This window comes from Ursus arctos, unplaced genomic scaffold (genome assembly GCF_023065955.2).
Source record: "Ursus arctos isolate Adak ecotype North America unplaced genomic scaffold, UrsArc2.0 scaffold_34, whole genome shotgun sequence".
Lineage (NCBI taxonomy): Eukaryota > Metazoa > Chordata > Mammalia > Carnivora > Ursidae > Ursus > Ursus arctos.
Window position 1 is genome coordinate 2179382 of NW_026623030.1, and position 20126 is coordinate 2199507.

The window sequence follows — 20126 nt, forward strand, 5'->3', positions numbered from 1 at the left end:
CTCCTCCTCTGAGGGCAGCTGCCAAACCTTTGCAGGTCACAGAGCATGACCACAGCTCTGGGTGTGGCCCTTCCCCATGGAAAATGTACCCATCTGGTGCTTGTTTTGCCAGATAAGATTAGATAAGACCATTTGCTGCCCCTTTTTTAGTGTACTTTCACTTAAAGTTGTAGAATTTCAGAGCCAAGGGGGCCCTTAATGGCTTTTTCGGGTGAGGGGCAGCCCAAGAGGGGTAACCTCCTGTGGTAGGTTCTGCAGTCAGTAAGTGGCAGAGGTGGCCCTCGGGGACCCGGGATGGGGTCGATTCCTTGTCCAGACCTCTGCTACTGTCCATGCTGTTTGCCTACGTTATGTAGGCTTCTCTGTGTGGCCTGTCTCATCAGTACAGAGATCAGTCTTCATTTTTCTTTGTTAAACCCTTATAATGTTGTATGACCCCACTGATATGAAATGTCCAGAGTAGGCAAATGAATAGAAGCAGAAAGATGTGGTTGCTAGGGGCTGGGCGGGGAGAGGGATGGGGAGTGACTGCTAATGGGTATGGGGTTTCCATTTGGGAGTGATGAAAATGTTCTAAAATTAGGTCGTGGTGATGGTTGCGCAACTCCATGGATGTACTGAAAACCACCCAACAGCACACTTTATTTTTTCTCCCCTTGCCCATCAGCAGTGACCTGAACAGCACACTTTAAAAGGATAAATTTTACACCATGTGAATTATATCCTAATAAAGCAGTTCTCACACACACACAAAAACCAACCCATAACAACAAAGAGGTTACGAATGATGACTTATTCTTATCAAAGCGCTTTTCTCACTTCTCCATGTCCCGTTTCAGATTTTATACATATTTTTAGGGGATTTTTTGGAGCAGAACTGTAATGACAGTGATTCTATCAAAACTGGATCGCAATTCCAAACATCAGTGCTCTCACACTATCAGAAAAAAATCTGTCATCCACCAGGTTGTTGATTCTGAGCTGTGGATAAAAGAGAGGGGACTGGTTAAGTGGTGACTATAGACGACACACTTGAACCAGGGCCAGAGGAAGAAGAAGGGGGGAGTGGGGATGAGAACTGGTGCCAGAGGACACCTGTCTACATCGAGAGGGGCCCAGGACCCGTGGGTGCCCTTACCTGGCTTGGAGCATCACCTTCTGCCCGTTGTGCCTTTCTCCATCGGTAAGGCCAGAGTTGGTGACAGGCTAGTTAGAGTGAGGACAGATGACCATCTGGGGCTGCTCATCCTGAAGGTCACCAGGTCCTTAACGTTCTTATTTGACACAAAAGGAATTCGGCAGCAAAGAGTTTGGTTTGACTTGGTTGGTATGATGAGAAGTATGGTAAATATCCTTTTATTTTTTTTATTGTGGTAAATAACACATAGAATTACCATCTCAGCCATTTGTAAGAGTATCATTCAGGGGTGTTAAGTACGTTCACATTGTTATGAAACAGATCTCCAGAACTTTTTCATCTCGTAAATCTGAAACTCTATACCCGTGAAACAACTCTCCATTTACCCCCCGCTACCGGCAGCCAATATCCTACTTCCTGTTTCTATGAATCTGACTACTCCAGATACCTCACGTAAGTGGACTCATTCAGTATTTGTCTTTTTGTGACTGGCTTACTTCATGTAGCGTAAGTCTCCAGGGCTCATCGTGTCACGTTAATCACAGGTCATCCATGTGATGACAGGATTTCCTTCCTTTTTAAGGCTGAATAATATCCCATTGTGTGAATATACCATATTTTTAAAAGATTTTCTTTTTCCTTTTTTTAAAGATTTTATTTTTAAGTAACCTCTGCAGCCAACGTGGGGCTCAAACTCATGACCCTGAGATCAAGAGTCACATGCTGTACTAACTGAGCCAGCCAGACACCCCAGACATACCACGTTTGATTTATCCATTTATCCATCAGTGAATTTTTGGGTTGCTTCTACTTTTTGGCTCTTATGAAGAGTACCGCTAGGATCATTGGGGGGCAAATATCTCTTCAAGATATTCTTTCAGATATATATCCAGAAGTGGGACTTCTAGATCATATGGTAGTTCTATTTTTAATTTTTTGAGAACTGCCGTACTATTTTCCACAGCCACTGTACCATTTTACATTTCCACCAATAGGGCACAAGAACAACAGTTCTTGGCTTTCAGTCTTCCAAAGAACGAATACAAATAGATAGCTCTGAACCAAGGCTGATTCTTTAGTGGGATCATTTAATTCTTCAAAAAAAAACCAAAAAAACAAAAAACTACGAGAGTCGATTTAACAGTATGTCTCTGCTACGTTCCTCATCTTTCCAGCTGGCAAAGAAGCATGACATGGTGGTGGTATCTCCCATCCTGGAACGAGACAGAGAGCATGGGGATGTTTTGTGGAATACAGCTGTGGTGATCTCCAATTCTGGGGCAGTCCTGGGAAAGACCAGGAAAAACCACATCCCCAGAGTGGGTGACTTCAATGAGGTGAGCTGGCCCTAAGAAAACCCACTCAGCTTACTGGCCCTTCTGTCCGCACCTGCCTGAGGATCTTTCTGTGAAGGGAATCCTGCGTTGGATCGTGTCCCATCGCACAACACTGGAACACAGTGTGGCTGTAGGGCCCCAGGGCGTCCTGCCATCACATGGACAGATGGGATTTGGGTGGGACTCCCAGGGGAGTCCCAAACACCAAGCACAGAGAGATATTTCTTTCTTCTTTTTTTTTTTTTTAGATTTTATTTATTTATTTGAGAGAAAGAGTGGGCAAGAGAGAGCAAGAGAGAGAGCACGAGCAGGGGGAGGGGAAGAGGCAGAGGGAAAAGCAGGCTCCCCGCAGAGCAGGGAGCCGGATGTGGGGCTCCATCCCAGAACCCTGGGATCATGACTTAAGCTGAAGGCAGATGCTTAACTAGTGAGCCACCCAGGCGCCCCTGGATATTTCTTTTTTTAATATAACCTGACTTGGCTTTCTGAAATTCATCTCTGAGGTAAGTGGTATATAGATTAAAACCACAGTAAATAGTGCACAAACGTGAAATGATTGCCGCAGTCCCTTGCAGGCTCTGAGCTCCTCACCTGTCACAGTCCAGCCCTCGTTTGGGAAGTGGGAGTCCTTGTTCATAAGTCACATGAGGCCTTAGCCGTGTTGGTGTGTTGGACAGCAGGAGGTAAATGTGCGTGAGTGTGCACATGGTATTAGGTAAAGCTTGGTGCCCGTGGTCAAGGGGTAAGTGAGGAGAGCTATTCTGATTAGTTAATGCCAGTGCATGGGTAGATTGGATGCACAGGGGTGGACTCCACCTGATACCTAAGATATGCAACCTGAACTTGATCTGCAATAAATACAGTTGTTCAGACTGTGATAGACCCAGTCCTTTGCTGCCCTCCCTGATTGTGGGGGTTCCAACCACACTCTCAGGCTGGTCAGAAGGACAAGGAAGGATCTACGGAGCTAGATGACGTTCCCTAGGGAGAAAAAAACCCCTGGTGTCTCTCAGTGACAGCTGGAGGTGGGGGTGGGAAGATGTGCTCATCACCTGTTTACCCTGGGATTAATCTTTAGCTCCCAGCAGATAGTGAAGGGCTTGTCTGAACACACCAGGATCTACTTTGTCCACCACATGTACACATCCTGGTTGCTGCCTGACCCTAACACATTTTGAAACTAATGGGAAGAGGCAAAACGTTCTGGGAGCAGATCTGTTTGGGACACCAATGAGGCCTCTAGCCTCTCCACAGTGCCATCTGTGAAAATGCCCCAGGGCCAGCACCCCATGGGCGCAGGCAGAGAGGCAGACACGGCAGGACGTCCCTAGTCCCGGGCAGAGAGCTCTGTGGAAGAGAGCACTTTCAGGGTGTGAGCTCTAGTCTCATTGGCCTTCATCAGCTGGACAAGTCACATGGCCACCGAGGCTGTGGTGTTCTCCCCCAACAGGCGGGGATTGGTCTGGATGAGTTTCTAGTCTTTTCAGCTCTGACATTCTTCATAGGAGCATGTGGTTGCTGAAGACAACACTGACCAAACCTTGACCATTAGCTGTACCATGACTGAAACCTAACCAAAGTTTATCCTTAAAAAACTGTGGGAAGTTGCTTCGGGGATTTTTTGGACATGCCACAAAAGAAATTGTGGGAAAAATCTTAAGCCATGGTGATTTCCCAATTGTTGGCTTGTAGTTGTTGTGTCTGGTTTCTTTGGTTTTTCTTTTCTTTTTTTTTTTTAGTATACTGAAATTTTGGAACTTAGAGTCACAGCCAAGAGTGTTACTTTTGGCATCCTGGCAATATTTTCTTGTTTCTGTCAGGTCTAAGGAAAGAGAAATTGTACAGCTCGGAGGCCATACATGGCCCTTTGTTTTTCAGTCAACCTACTACATGGAGGGAAACCTCGGACACCCCGTGTTCCAGACTCAGTTCGGGAGGATTGCGGTGAACATCTGCTACGGGCGCCACCATCCTCTCAACTGGCTCATGTACAGCATCAACGGGGCTGAGATCATCTTCAACCCCTCAGCCACCATCGGAGCACTCAGGTCTCTCAGCCAGTAGGATCTGGGAGGGTTCCTGGGACCTCGCTATCTTCGGCGCATGGCCTAGCAAGCAGGGTTCGGAGGTGGGTTTGGTAAGCTGTAGCAGGCAGGCGAGGCCACCAGGTTGTCTAACAAACCATGCGATTGCATGTTGTCTATTTCACCAACTTTTCTGTGAAAAAACAAAACCTCAACAGTCAAGATCAGTTAAGATCCGCCCCCCAAGAGCTGCTTTGCTGTAAAATAGTGTTCCTTTGCTATTATTCTGAACACTGAGATGATAACAGTCCCCCTCTACTCACGCCATAATTGTCAGGATTCCAAAAAGGTCCTCTTCTAAAGTGTCCAGAGCATAGTAGGTGCCTGGCTACCATTAGCCCCCTTCCCTGTCATGGCCCTGAAGGTGGGGGGGAGGGGCGGGGAGAGGACTGTGGATTCCCAAGCCTCTTGTCTGCGACATGCAGCACATGGACGAGGGAAGGAGCCAATGAGAGAATCAAAGCCGAGAGGGTCCTTAAAAGATCAGCCAAGTGGCTCTGAAATTTGTTTTTAACCAGCAAAGTGTTTCTTCTAACACCTAACATGCATTTAGATGTTAGCCTCGTCCCAGAACAGATAAATCTCTTCTGATGAAGGCAGTGGGGGGCGGGCCCTGGCAGTCCCTGGGCTCCTGCATGAGACCCCTGGGGCCCTTCATTTAATAATGGCGGGTGAGCTAAGATGACCCAGCATGACTGCGCTTCCGCTGCTTCTCTCTTCCCCAACGGCTGAGTATTTGGGTGGTTTCCAGTTTTGCATCATTAACAAGTACCAGAGCTCTAGGAATTTATGTGCAAATATCTTTCTCCCCAACTCACTTCCTCCAAGGCAGGATTCCTGGATGAGGAGGTGCTGGCTTTCACCCTCGTTGTCCTGGTTGCCAGTGCCCTAGCAGTGGGACACTGGTGTGGGGGGAGGGTCCCCGGTCCCTCTGTGGGGAGCTGCTGGGACAGTTCGGGTGAGCAGCTTTGAATTCCCTGCCAGCCTACACCTGTCACTCTTCTCTCTTGACTAAATTTCAGGCTAATTTCTTCTGAAGGTCAGAATGTGACATTTACTTTACCTTTTCTTCTAAGCGCGGTGCCCCTTCTCAAGAGCGACATCCCCACAGCATTCTTTTTTTTTTTTTTAAGATTTTATTTATTTATTTGACAGAGAGACAGAGACATTCAGAGAGAGAGGGAACACAAGCAGGGGGAGTGGGAGAAGAAGAAGCAGGCTCCCAGCGGAGGAGCCTGACGTGGGGCTCGATCCCAGAACGCCAGGATCACGCCCTGGGCTGAAGGCAGACGCTTAACGACCACGCCACCCAGGCGCCCCATCCCCACAGCATTCTGATTTGCACAGCAGGTCCCTCGATGAGCCAGAATGCAAACCTAGTGGGCTACCTCAGGTCAGCTGCCCCCTGTGTGCACCCGAAGTTCTGTCTGCGTCCGGGAGGGACACTCCTGGGCAGAAGGGGGAAAATCTCATCTTCGACATCCCCTGAAGACTCTCCCTGGATCCTCATGGCCGTGTGGTTCCTATGACGGAGTCCAAAGGCAGTTGTGATGTAGGGTACTTACTGGTCGTCCAGCCCCCTGGAGCAGCCTCGTCCTGCAGGCCATGTGTGAGACATTCAGCAAGCGCCATCTACCTGCAGGGGTCCCTCAAGGAACCTGAAGCCAGTACGTTGAGCATCTCTGCTGAGCTGGCTCTTGCGCCAGGGCGGGCAAAGCTGTGGACTCAGACTCAGACGGCCGCCTTCCTGACCTTATTCTGCCAGGCTTTCATTAGCCCCAATTAAGCAAATAGAAGCACCCCAATGTAATATGCACATAACTGCTTGCGTCTTCAGCAGCCTATTAGGCTTATTAGAAATTATTGATTTTCCTTCCTCAAACAACAATCATACAACTCGTGCCTTTCAAGGGTGTGGTGAGGCCGGCAGTTAGAACGAGAACAGGTCCTTTGGAAAGCGGTGTGTTTCATGAGCTCCCAAAATGTTCACACCCTTTGGCCCGATAATTATACTCCTAAAAGTTTACCTGACAGAGTATCCAAAAGAGGAGGAAAAGGCTGTATGCATGAAGATATTTCTGGCAGCTTTATTTATAATAATAAAAGAGCTAAAGGCGGGAGAAATGTCAGGGTTAGGTAAATTTCAGCCCATCTCTTCCGTGTTAGCGCACAGCCCCTCAAAAGTCATTGTGAAGATAATGCAGCCTCATGACAAAAGCCTGTGAGCAAAGAAAGATGTTTCCAGGCTGTGGTCAGAGCTCTGTAAACATCTTTTGCCAAGGATGGATGTGGAGTGTGGAAAAATGACAACAGATGGTTTATTAGGATGGTGGGATGCTGGGTGATTTTCTTAAAATGATAAATGATTATTTATGGAATTGATGGTGAGTGTTTTTCAGCACAAGGCCGGGCAAATCCCCACCAGCTGCACACAAGCAATGGCTTCTGGAACCGTCCCTCCCTTCTCTGGCATGTCCTGTCCCCCCGATTCCCACATGCTGTGTGGGATCATGGGGTGTCCTCACTCATTTTGGGGTCCCACAAATCTAAGCACACAGTAGACTTGATGTGTGTTTTGATGAACTGAGTCATCCCGACGGTGCCACGCAGCCCATGTGATTGAAGATTTGGGCCACGTATGTGCGTGCATAGGACAGTTGTGGTTCCATCCCTTCGACGCTTGTCTCCTTCCCACTGTAATTATTTTTAGGGGCTAGTGTAGCCACACTAGGAATAAAGCAGCTGTCCCCGTGGCCCCAGAGGACTCTCCGTGATTCCCGCACACGCTGGGCTCTCACGAATCTCCAGCTTCCTTTCCCTTGCTTGTTTGGAGAGCCTAAGTTTTATTGCCAGCTGTGGGTTTGAGTCCTATGCAACGTACCCTCCCAGGAGAATTGCAAGAGAGATGTTTTATGGCACTCACCCTGCAACTGTCTATTTAATTCCTGAAAATGTCATTTTACGGGTGTGTTTCTATAAAAATCCTTTCTTAAAAGTTTTGTCAGCTTGGCTTAGCAGCTGGGGGGAAAAAAAGCAGCAAAATGAGTCCCCTCAATCAAGCCTGTGATTTTTTTTTCCAGACTCGTGAATCCTCCTGAGAATTAGGCTTGTCAAGCACCCACTCCCTCCGCCTACTCCCGGTTTAAACCAGGTGCACACTGACAGGAAGACAGACGCCAGGGCATTTTGCTTCCAGTGGGCATTACGCCTGTCAATCCAGAATCTCAATGATGTTGTTCCTCGGATGAGATAATCAGTGACAAGAAGGCCCCTGGACTCCATGGCACGTTGTAGTTGGTGGGCCGGAGAAGGACAGGGTCTCCAGTTGGGGCACCGTTTCCCACAGTGTCCTACGTCCGTGGGCGCTGAAATGAGGAAAGCCCGCAGCTCAGCTGTGGCCTCGTGGAGCCTCTCTGGGCCAGGAAGAAGGCCAGGGAGCCTCTGCTTAGAGTCTCGGGATTCAGAAGAGGAAAATGGGAAGGCACAGGGAGATGGGGCCCGGCTCAAGGGAGGTGACACCTGCTACAGAACCTCCTACCCTTTCCAGATACCTGAATTCCTTTCAGGTTTACTCTGTTTGCTTGGCCTCAAATCTCTCCCTCTGGAGACTGCTTTGCAAGGCAACGGAGCAGGGGAGGGATTAGGGCAGCAGTTGGAGCCCTCGGAGGGCCATGTGTGAGCCCCGAGGCCCCCAGCTCCCTTCTGAGATTTGCTCAGCCCAGAAGGTGAGCTCCTCACCTGACCCAGGAGGTGAGAAGGAGAGAGAATTAGCAGTTACGAAGTTCCTGCCACACGGCCCCTTCTAGAAGCTTTACCTGTGTGGTCAGTCCTTACAATATCCCTCTAAGGACGTTTCAGAAAAGAAAACTGAGGCTCAGGGCTGCTTTAGCCTACAACAGGCCTGCCCCAAAAGCCTGCGTGGGCTTAAGCATGGGACAAGCTGGACTGCTTGTGGCTTTAAGGACACCCACAGCCACACCGGTCTCCCTAGCCATCCTCACCGCAGACCTGAGACGGCTGGCAGCCCGGCTACAGCTGGGGACCAAGCACCCACCCCGTCTGGCTGGGAAGTCAGCCACCTGGTTCCTCTCGTTTCTCCCTCACAGTGAGTCCCTGTGGCCAGTTGAGGCCAGAAACGCAGCCATTGCGAATCACTGCTTCACCTGCGCCATCAACCGCGTGGGCGAGGTAAGTCCCCGCAGTGTGGCTGGGCTCCCGAGCTTGGTCCACTAGGAGTGCTGGGAGGGGACAGAGCTGCTAGGAAAGCTGCCTGCCCGGAGGGGGGCCTGGCCTCTTCGAACAGCAAAGGCCACGAGGGAAGCAACTGTCTGCTGGCCCCTGGTGGGGACACATCACACCTCTTCTCCCTGTCCCTGTGTGCGTGCCACAAATCCTAGGGCCCCGGAAGAGGGGCGACTGGCTTGGTCTGTTCCTTTGAAAGGTATTACTGTGTCTCTCTTCTGTTTTTGTCTATTTTGGTTTGTAACTGAAACCGTTTTTGAAAGGCTCTCACCTTGTCACCACCAAGTCTCCTGTTCCGTATTTTTCCCCATTGACCCCGTGCGCTGAGTGAACTTGACAATGAAACACAATGCGTTCATTACGTAATAATCCTCTTCCTCATTCTTATTAATCGGTTGTCAAACTCTGATCAGAACATCTGCTCAGGCTGAGATAATCAAGGTTCCTGTAGTAAGTCCGTCCAACTTCTGGCAACATGAAGAAACTCAGTGACCCCATCTCGGCTTGAGATGCCGTTTCCGTTAGGCTTTGGGGAAAATACTGACAACTGTGTGAGCACCCCCTTCGTCCCCTCAGGGACCCCAAGCTGGGGCTTTATTTCCCAGGCAGACAAACCTCAGCTGCCTTCCAGAGGCCTGAGAACCGCTCTGCTCAACATCTTGTTTTTCCCCTCCCAGCAGATTATAACCCCACCCCGAGACAAAGTTGGGGTTTTTACCTTGCCTGTCAAATTCCCCGCTGGCCGCCTGTGTTGGCCCAGTGCTGGCGACTCAGCAGGGACATTTCATAAGTACTTGTTGATTGCCCAGCGAGTACAGGCCATTCCTTCTCTCGTTCTGTGGGTTGCTTCCAGCCCTCCTCAGCCTGGCTTCTCGGGCCACGCGCTCGTAGTGCCACCTATAGGTTTCCCTTACCTCGGGTTTTGTTTCACAGGAGCGCTTCCCGAACGAGTTTACCTCTGGAGATGGGAAGAAAGGTATGTTCCAGGACTTTCCGTGGTTGGCTGTGGCTGAGGCGTGGGCCTCACTGTCCCGTTCTCTCTCTGATGCCTCTGGGGGGGGGGGTCTACCCCACCGTTGTCTGCACACGTGGCCCGTTGTTAGAGGGGTGCACTCCTCCCATCTGTATGGCCCACAGTTGGGAGCCTGACTGTGGCTGGGTCCTGGGCTTATGTAACCACATCATCCCCCAATTGGGGATCGAATGGCATTGGGTTGGAGTCCATCCCTCCCCCGGGACTGGTAAGAAGATGGGCCTAGAAGACATGGACGAGCCTTTTGTGAGCTCTCTTGAAAGAGGGGGTGCTTTACCCACCCTACACATCTCCTTCCCTCTCTTCCTTTGTCCTTGTTCACCTGCCACCACACCACGTCCCAAACTGCGTAAATGTCCCAGAACATCAGCACGGACTGCCTTGGGTTCCTCGATTGCACAGCGTGTTCTGATCTGAGGGCGGGTACCACGTCACCTCTGCTAGGAATCTCCCACTCAGTGGTCCCACCTCTCTGGCTAGGAATGTGGAAGGCAAGGGCCCACCAAGGAGGTCTTGGAACTAGCTTAGGGTGTCCCCTGGAAAGGCAGAGAGGACTGAGCACATCTGTTTCCCAGAAAAGCACTTCCTAAAAGGGTTCCAGATCCCCTCACTTGAGGCCCCAGATATCCAGAGACCCAATCCCAGTTAGCTCCCTGCAGACAGAGGCGTAGCGGCAGGGAAATGAGGTCCACTGGGTGCCTGCTGTGTCCAAGCCCCTGCTAGGCCCTGCTCCTTACACGCCTGCAGGGCAGCTGTGAGCACCACCTGACTTGTGAGGGGGCCGAGGCGTGGAAAGAGGGTACGGCAGACACAGCTGGGCAGGCAAGTGAGGGCAGAGCCTCTAGCTCACCATGTCAGGTCACCACAGGAAGCAGGTCACACAGAAATCCCAGGGGCAGAGGTGAGGGCTGTGAGGGTGACTTTTGTAGAAACTTGCTCGGCCTCAGGCCTGAGGAGGGAGACAGGTCCTTTGGGGAGGTGGCACGGGGATGCTGGGGAAGGTGGGGAGGGTGGGGAGGGTGGCACGGATACTTTGTCCTGAGTGTCGCTCCATGTGCCTACCCCTCGGCCTGCACAAGCTCACAGGCGCTTTCTTTTGCTCCTTCAAAGCTCACCGGGACTTCGGCTACTTTTATGGCTCGAGCTATGTGGCAGCCCCGGACGGCAGCCGCACCCCCGGGCTCTCCCGCAACCGGGACGGGCTGCTGGTTGCTGAGCTCGACCTGAACCTCTGCCGGCAGGTGAATGACATCTGGAACTTCAAGGTGGGTCCCAGAGCCCCCCGCTGTTGCCTGCTCCTCTGTTTGGGCCCCCATCCTGCTCTCGGAGCTGGAAACCACAGCTGCTGGGTTTGCTCCCAGAAACAGCTAGAGGAGGCTCCAAGCCGAGCGGAGGGCCAGGTCTCTTCCTCCAGGAGCTGGTGTGCGAGGGAGGAGCCACTGGGTCAAATGATGCCCAGGCAGCAGACCTTAATAAATTCTCCTCTTGTCTGATTTAGATTCTGGGCGCCTTCAAACAAATTAATCTCAATTTCATTTGTCCGGAGAATAGAGTGGATTGGCTTCTCTAATCCTTTTTTTCCTTTCCAGGCATTTGCACTTATCACAAGATAAATGTGGGTGTCTGGCTCTGCCTGTGGCCTGGCCCCACGGTCTAGGCCTTGACAGTAGAGGAAAATGGGTCATGCAGAGAAATGGCATCTTGGCCTGGCTCTGCCATAGCCTTTCTCAGTCACCCTAAGCAAGCCCTTTCTGCTCCCAAGCCCTAGTATACCCGTGCATAAAACTGGAATGTCTTAAGTGGCCTTTGAGACCTAACACATGTGACACCAGGGGTCATGCGAGGAGCGTAAGTGCCCACCCTCCTGGAAGGGTGGTGGCAGCCATGGCCTGGACCCCCTGGAATACACCCTCTCATCCTGGATGCAGATGGAGTTTGCTGCATTTGTGTCCAGCAGTATTTCTACCAACTCAGAACCCACTTATACTTTATGCAAATGAATGTCCTCCTGACTGCGTGACCTTGCCCAGTGTGTCTGGGAGGAACCACCTCCCCCGTTTACCTGAGCATGGGTCTTTGGGCATGTTCCCTGAGTCTCAGATCCTCATCAGACAAATAAGGCATTGTCCACATGAATGTCTCCTGGCCTGTCTCTCCTCTTCCTGGGGAGCTCAGATTAATGCAGGATTCCACTCAATAAACAGCATGTTTTCTCACTGGTAACTTTTTGAATGCAAAAGCCCCCCCCCCCCCAAGACTATGGTGATGGGCCTGAGCTCCTGTCGGGGTTTGGGGAAGGAGGGAGGGAATGCCTGGGTGTGAGCACCCTGGGTAGGTTTGCCAGCCCTGCCCCCACTCTCTCCCAGACCCAGAGCCAGGAGACCAAGGTGCAAATCCCAGCAAACTCCACTGCTGCCTGGGGACCTGGAGCAGGTCACTCCCCTCTCTGGGCTGTAGGCTGTTCTTCTGGGGTTCTGCAAGATCTCAGGACAGCCCTCTTCCCTTCTACCTCGGGGCAGGCCACACCTTCTGGATGGACAGGTCACAGAGGTCTTCCAGCAAGAGGGGCCAGCGTCTGTGAGTCATCTCAGCATCTGTAATCTTTGCTATAGCGCTGGAATCAGTGCCCAGTGGTCACACAGGGGTTGTAGTCTGAAATTGTCCTGTCCATCCGCCGGCCTTCCTGACAAATTTCTGTCCCACGGCTGCCCTCTAGTGGCAAGAGGTGGTGGTGAGTAAATGAGGGGCGTTTGTAAAACCGGAATCTGTCTGCCTGTGTTTTGCTTTCAGATGACCGGCAGATATGAGATGTATGCTCGGGAGCTTGCTGAAGCCGTCAAACCCAACTACAGCCCCAATATCGTGAAAGAGTAGCTGGGTTTTAGACCCTGCCTGCCAAGGAGGGCACCTCTGTCCCTAGCAGAATCAGCGAGTACAGCAAGCTTTAGAAGTCCAAGGTCTCCCTGCTGATGTCCTGATAACATTGCTGTCCACATTGGTTTAAAAATGCTCCAGGCAGGGAGGGGAGATTGAAGAGTGACTGCCAGTGGATATGAGATTTCCCTCCGGGCTGATGAAATGTTTGGGGCCTCCACAGAAGTGATGGTTATGCAACACTGTGAATATACCCATGTAAAATGGGTACACCGAATTGTATACTTTAAAATGGCTAAATTTTTAAGAAAAATCCCAATCACGAATGGCACAGGTGGATTTGCAATTGGACATGGGATGCCCCAGTTCTGAGCTTCCTCTCTTCCTCTGTGTAGACTGTCAGCAACCTGAGGGGAAGGGTGGGAGCAGATGTGCAAGTAGGGGAAGCTGAGGCTGTTCCTGAGTCATTGAGCTACTGGGTGGCTGTGGGCAGGGGAGACGGCCATTGGATGTGTCAACATGGCTAGGCTGCCGTCTCCAGCCATTCACTCAGATGCTAATCTGGGTGTTGCAATGAAGGTATTTTATAGATGTGATTAAAGCAAGATTATTCTAGATAATCCAGGTAGGCCTGATTCAATCAGTCAAAAGGCCCTCAGGAGGAGAGGTAAGGCTTCCCTGATAAACCAAGAAATTCTGCCTGTGGACAGCAGCTTCCCCCCTCCCCCACCCCACATGCCTGAGAGATCCAGTCTGCTTTTCCTGACCACCTGCCCTCCAGATTTCAGACAATCACCTGCCCTCCAGTCCCCACAATCACTTAAATCAATGCCTTGCAATAAATCTTTTAATATATATCCTACTGTTTCTGCTTCTCTGGTTGTACCCTTGCTGATTACAGATTCTGGTACCAGAACAGAATCTTCAGGATGAGTTTTCTGCATTAGTGCTAGGTTTTCTGGAATTCTTCTCTAATTTGTTTCATTTAAAGGCACTCATGACTCTATTTGCAGTGTTAAAGAGGCCATGGTAGTCCATGGTATAATGGAGCAATAGAGATTTATAGAGAGAACCGACCACCAGCCTGTGCCCCCAAGTCCCAGCCTGCCGTTCCTGGTGGCCTGTCCCATCTGTGGATTTTAGGCTTGGCTAAGCAGCCCCCATCATCACGTAAGGCAATTCTTCTCACTAAATCTCGGTATCTTTATATATATATATACATATATATGTATGCATATGTATGTGTGCATGTGTATACATATATACACATGTCCGTATCTCCTATACATATAAATATATCCGCATCGCCTGCTGATTCTGCTTCTCTGATCGAGCACCCACTGCCTGACTGACCTAGCAGGTTGCTCACCTCTCTGCACCTTGGCTTCCACATCTGTAGAGTGGGACCACATCACCTCTTTCTGCTTTAAAGAGCATATCATCCTCTTTTCAGGATGGCGGTGAGAGACAGACTAGATGGACGAGGAAGCCTATGTGGTCTCTGTTCCTTGCATCACACAACAAAAGTCCTACCTGTGCTGAGGGCACCTGGGTGACTCAGCTGGTTAAGTGACTGACTCTTGGTCTCAGCTCAGGTCGTGATCTCAGCCTCGCATTGGGCTCCGTGCTCAGCAGGGAGTCTGCTTGAGATTCTCTCTCTCCCTCTGTCCTTCCCCCTGCTTACTCTCTCTTTCTCTCTCTTTCTCTAAAATAAATAAATATTTTTTTAAAAAGAGTCCCAGCTGTGAAGTCTGAAACCCCCACAGTCAGCCACAGTGTGGGAGGTGGGAGTGGGGTCCTCTGGCTCTACCCTTACTGTGCCCTGTCAGAGAAGCCAGCTCATTCCTTCCCTGGCGCAGCGGCTGAATTGCATGACCCAATCCCATGTCAGGGCGGGGGTGCTCCTGGATAGCCACGTGGGGTAAAAAAACTGGTCAGAACTGCCTGGCCATACCTCTCTGTTAACCCCCTTAACCTCTCTGAGCTGCAGGCTTTTCACTACACATAAAAGCCTACTTTGTACTTACTTTTCATAGACTTCAACCCTGCAGATACAGTGAGCTTCGCTGTCTTGCCTTCAGGGTCCACAACCTTTGTGCCTGTGGTTTCTAAAAGGAGCGTGTCGTCAACCTAATACAGAAGCCGGCTTAGATAACAAGTTGGTGCATTTATGAAATAGGCACTAATACACCAGAAAGTATTTGATTATCCACACCTCTCACTGCCTAAAATCAAAATGTTCAGGTCTGCCTTAGAGTAGAAGGGCCCTGCACACATGGACTCATTTGAGGGTTTAACTCATGCCTGGAATGTTTAGATGCTCAGCAAACATTTGTTGACTGAGCCTAGGGTGGAAGTTTTTGTTTCTGCATGATTGTTTCCGATATCACAGAAGGGAAGTTGCAGTGGTTCAGTGTACGGGGCCTGTGGCCCATGGGCGAAGGCTTCTGAACCCCTGAGCCTCAGTTTTCTCACCTCTAAGATGAGAGGTGACTGGGTTTGAGGCTTTCCAGGGGCTCTCCAGCTCTGCAGACAGCATTCCTGCCAGCCCATGGCTTTATTGCTAGAATCTGGGGTACCAGGGGAGAATGGTGCCAAGCCACAGTGTGCCCGACAGGAAAAAAGGCAAAGACAGTCCAGGATAGACCACGTGTTAGGCCACAAAACAAGTCGTGATAAATTTTAAAAGATTGAAATCATATGAAGTATCTTTTTCAATCACAATGGAATGAAACTAGAAATAAGTAGCAAAAGGAAAATTCAAAACTATGTGAAAATTAAACCACCATTCTTGAACAACCACTGGATTAAAAAAAAAATACAAAGGAAATTAGAAAATGTCTTGGAACAAATGAAAACAAAAACAAAACATACCCAAACTTGTAGGATGTAATGAAAGCAGTGTGAGAGGGAAATGTATAGCTGTAAACACTTACATTAAAAAAGAAAGCAGGCACCTGGCTGTCTCAGTCTGTAGAACAGGCGACTCTTGATCTCGGGGTCATGAAATCCAGCTCCACATTGGGCTGAGAGTTTACTTAAAAAGATAAAATAAAAATTAAAAAAAAGAAGAAGGATTTCAAATCAACAACCGTTTTTTTACATCTTAAGGAACTAGAAAAAGAGCAAACTAAACCCAAGGTAACAGTAGAGAGGAAATAATAAAGATTAGAGCACAGAGAAATAAAATAGAGACTAGAGAAACAATAGAGAAGAGAAATGAAACCGAAAGTTGGTTCTTCAGAAAGACCAACAAAACTGACAAACCTTTAGCTTGATTGAAAAAAAAAAAGAGAAGACTCATTACTGAAATACAAAATGAAAGTGGGGACATCAGTACTGATCCTACAGAAATAAAAGGGATTATAAGAGTATTACGAACAATTTGTTAGAGGAGGTCACCAAGAGCATGTGATTGTCGGTTGACCCATGAGCTGGACCCAGGGAATCAGAGGCTCCCTCCCTCCCCCATTGCTCCTCCCCCGTCCTTGGAATATGTATTCTGCCCACTGTTACTACACTAGGAGCTACTTCAAGGATATAGCGTGAGAGAGTAATGTATTATTAAGACCATTTGGGCAATATATGAGACTGAACCCCACTGAGATTTCTATATAAACTCTTAAGATTCCGGTGGGCATGTGCAGAGATCTACTTGTCTTGTGGCCACTCGAGACGAGCCTCATATGTAAGTGGCCTTGCGTATTAAAACTGCTATCTACCAATCTGGAGAGGTCTGCGTCTTTCTTCAGTCTCTCCTTGCCTTCCATGTATGGGGCCCAGTTTCAAATTTCACCTAGGGAGCACCCACGTTTGCAAACCAACACAATCGTCTGCCAACACATTGGACAACCTAGATGAAATGGACAAATAGAAACATGAAACTACCAAGACTGAATCATGAAGAAATAGAAAATCTGAATAGACCCGTAACTAGTAAGGAGATTTAATGAATAATCAAAACCCTCCTAACGAAGGAAAGCACTGGACCTGGCGGCTTCACTGGTGAAGTCTATCAAACGTTTAAAAAAGAACTAACACTAGGGCACCCAGATGGCTCTGTCAGAAGAGCACGTAACTTTTGATCTCAGGGTCATAAATTCCAGCCCCACTTTGGGTGTAGAGATTACTAAATAAATAAATAAATAAATAAGCTGTTAAAAAATAAATAAAAAGAAAGAAAGAACACCAATCCTTCTCAAATTCTTCCAAAAAAGTGCAGAGAAGGGAGCACTTCTTAACTCATTGAGGCCAATGTTATGTTAATATCAAAGACAGACAAAGACACTGCAAGAAAACAAAACTACAGAGCAATATCCTTTATGAATATTGATGCAAAAATCCTCAACAAAGTACAGTTGACCCTTGAACAATACAAGGGTTAGGTAGGGGTGCCGACTCCCTACATGGTTAAAAATCCACATATAACCGTTGACTCCCCAAACCTTAACTACAAATAGCCTACTGTTATCAGAAGCCTTACCAACAATATAAACAGTCGACCAATACAGATTGTGTATGTTATATGTATTATATACTATATTCTTACAATAAAGTAAGCTGGAGAAAAGAAAATATTAAGAAAATCATCAGGAAAATACATGTACAGTACCGTACTATATCCACACCCCCCCCAAAATCCACATATAAGTGGACCTGTGTGGTTCAAACCTGTGTTGTTCAAGGATCAACTGTACTAGTAAACTGAATATTGAAAGGATTAATGGCTAAGTTAGCCTTATTTCTATTGTTTCCTTTAGGATAAGTTCTAAGGAATAGAATTCATTGTGTTAAAGAAATACAAACATCTTGTCAAGAACTGGAAAGAATCTGAACTCTTACCCTGGTTGGAAGCTGACAAATTAGCTGACCTCAGTTTCATGGATGCTGGCAGAAGACACAAGCATTCCTCAGAGACAAAGGACTTTAGGGCAACGGTAGCAGCAGCCAGAGTACCAGCACTGTCTGGCAGTTCCCTGAGCCCCAATTTCCCCAGGACAAGACAAAAGAGAGCCAAGCGACTCCTGCATGCGCAGCGGGTTGCATTAAAAAGAGAAAAGGAAAGAGGGAGAAGAGCTTAGAGAGTCGGAATTTTTTATATTGGAAAGTAAAGCATGCCTGCCCCTTGCTCTAAAGGCAGACACTATCTCTGTCTACCAAGGTTGCAAGAACACCTGCACTTTGCTCCAGAAGGAGACTTAGCTCTTTCTTCTAAGGCTGTCAGCTCTGAAAACATCCTTGGAAAAGACAGTCCCGGACAAAGGCATTCATGGTTTTAGCTTGTGCATCATGCAGAAATTGGAGAAAAGTGAGAGACCTGTAGCAGTAACCTCCAACCAATGTCCATTTCTCATCTCTGCATCATCTTGACTTCTGACAATATCCCCATGAGTGTACTACTCTATCAGATACTCTGATTAATTTGACTGACAGAAGCTGGACCAAATCAGTTCCATTTTTCCTGTAGGATTTCATCAATTATATCCATTGAACTTCAAGGAGCAGAACAAGCCCAAGTTGCAAATTAACCTCAGTCCTACTTTCCAGGGTCCTCAACTCAACAGGATGGACAAATCCCATGAACCATCAAGGTCTACCTTAGAAAGTCAAGTGGCTGTCTCAAATATTGACCTTTCCACTTGCCCTAGGTCATTAATCCAGGTATGACAGGATATATTAGATCCTGCCCAATCTCCACCTTGGCCCACAGGGAGGAAGTCTAGGCAAGTCTATCTATACCAACTTAGCCAGTGATCTAACACTGACCTGATGTCCTCCAGGGCCAAGGTGGAAACACTGATTGTTTCAGCTAAAACCAGGGGCAAACATTGTATCACCTTTTCTAATCAGATGACTACCATCATGGGGACATCTGCCCACAGAGTGCTCATAAATAACGAGTCATTTACTGGTTCAGGAAGCTCCCCTGACTAAGTAAGGCCTGCTTCATTTTAGCGAGATCTCCACGATTGTCTGTGGGTGACCTGATCTGTTGGTGGTATGTGCTTCAACAATTGAACGGACCAAAGACCTAAGTGTACGAGCTAACACCATGTAATTCCTAAACACAGAGAGAAATCTTCATGACATTGGATTTGGCAGTAGTTCCACGGATTCTGGCCCATGGCCAGCATGAAGATGCAAGACACTATTTTGGGGGAGGCTGGCAAGTTACCGCCTGGCTTCCATACGAGTACAGTCATCAAGACACACATGATGCCCCTAGAAAGTGTTCTTCCAAAGCGTTGGGGCCCCCCCTAAGTAAGACCTATATCAGTCAGGGCACAGGTTGATAACATCTCCAGTGTGACCTTCTGACCAGCTGGTAGGCCTTTGGTTTCCCAGTTAGTTTGAATAATTAACTCTAACCCTTGTTTTCGGAAGGACTGCCTGAGGGTAGTCAGGCCAATCTATCCTCTCTGCCCATGCCACCAGTTGGGTGACATTTGTCTTCTTCACAGAATGGCTGAAAGAGTTCTTTGGGGATAGGGGTTGGGAAGACATCTGGCGGTATTATGGTTGTTTTTCCTGGGAGATGCCAGAGCCAGGGACATCCCCTGTGTGGTGTTTCCAACAGCCTCTGGTAAGGTTAATAGGAATGGTGACCAAACTGTGGTCAAAGCCATCTGGTTAGGACAAAGGCAAACCCCTGCAATCAGGTATATTTAACATGCTTACAACAGCTTGGGAGTACCACACTGGGGCATTTTTCATAATGAAGGCTTCAGAGGCAATTATGAAAGACAAAGATCATTAATGATTAGTGCTCCTCCCTACGGAGCTCCTAGAATCTAAGTTCCTTCCTGTCTAGGTGTCAAAGTTGCTGTTCCTCCTCCAAAGTCAGTGTGAATTCCAATAGCTGAAACATTACCTTTTCCCCACCCCACGTTACCCGTTTCTCAAGCCCTTAGCCTTTGGAAGGGCCAGGGGCAAGAGGAACAAGGGCATTTTTTTTTGAAGATTTTATTTATTTATTTGACACAGAGAGAGAGACAGAAACAGAGAGAAACAGAACACAAGTGGGGGAGGGGAGGGAGAAGCAGGCTCCCCGCTGAGCACAGTGCCCGATGTAGGGCTCGAACCCAGGACCCTGGGATCATAACCCGAGCCGAAGTCAGACGCTTAACTGACTGAGCCACCCAGGCACTCCCGGGACAAGGGCATTTTTATAAAATGCACAAAGACCTGTTATTTTCCCAACTTCATCCCACAGGAGCTGCCGTAGGGGGTCTCGGCAAGCAATGTACTAACCCAAGTGGCCATTGTCCTTATGACCTGTGGCTATGTCGGTCCAACAAGAGAATCCAAGTGGCTGGTCCAAAATCAAGTTTGAAGCCCTGGGCCTCCTTTCAGCTGGGCTGTCACTTTATTTTTTTAAGACTGATTTATTTATTTGAGAGAGAGAACGCATGTGAGCA

General features: G+C 48.5%; 1 protein-coding gene across 2 annotated transcripts in view; it reads left to right on the forward strand.

The window, feature by feature from the left end:
- Positions 1 to 13565, forward strand: part of UPB1 (beta-ureidopropionase 1) — a 29606-nt gene extending 16041 nt beyond the window's left edge. Inside the window, exons 5-10 of one of the 2 annotated variants that reach the window (XM_026487878.4) lie at positions 2314 to 2475; positions 4354 to 4523; positions 8666 to 8747; positions 9735 to 9777; positions 10945 to 11099; positions 12625 to 13565. In XM_026487878.4, the coding sequence (XP_026343663.1) occupies positions 2314 to 2475; positions 4354 to 4523; positions 8666 to 8747; positions 9735 to 9777; positions 10945 to 11099; positions 12625 to 12708 (696 nt within the window). In that variant the 3' untranslated portion in view covers positions 12709 to 13565. Of the gene's footprint in view, positions 1 to 2313; positions 2476 to 4353; positions 4524 to 8665; positions 8748 to 9734; positions 9778 to 10944 lie in introns of both variants that reach the window. The other variant, XM_057305805.1, reaches the window with a different exon arrangement.
- The last annotated feature ends 6561 nt before the right edge of the window (positions 13566 to 20126 follow it).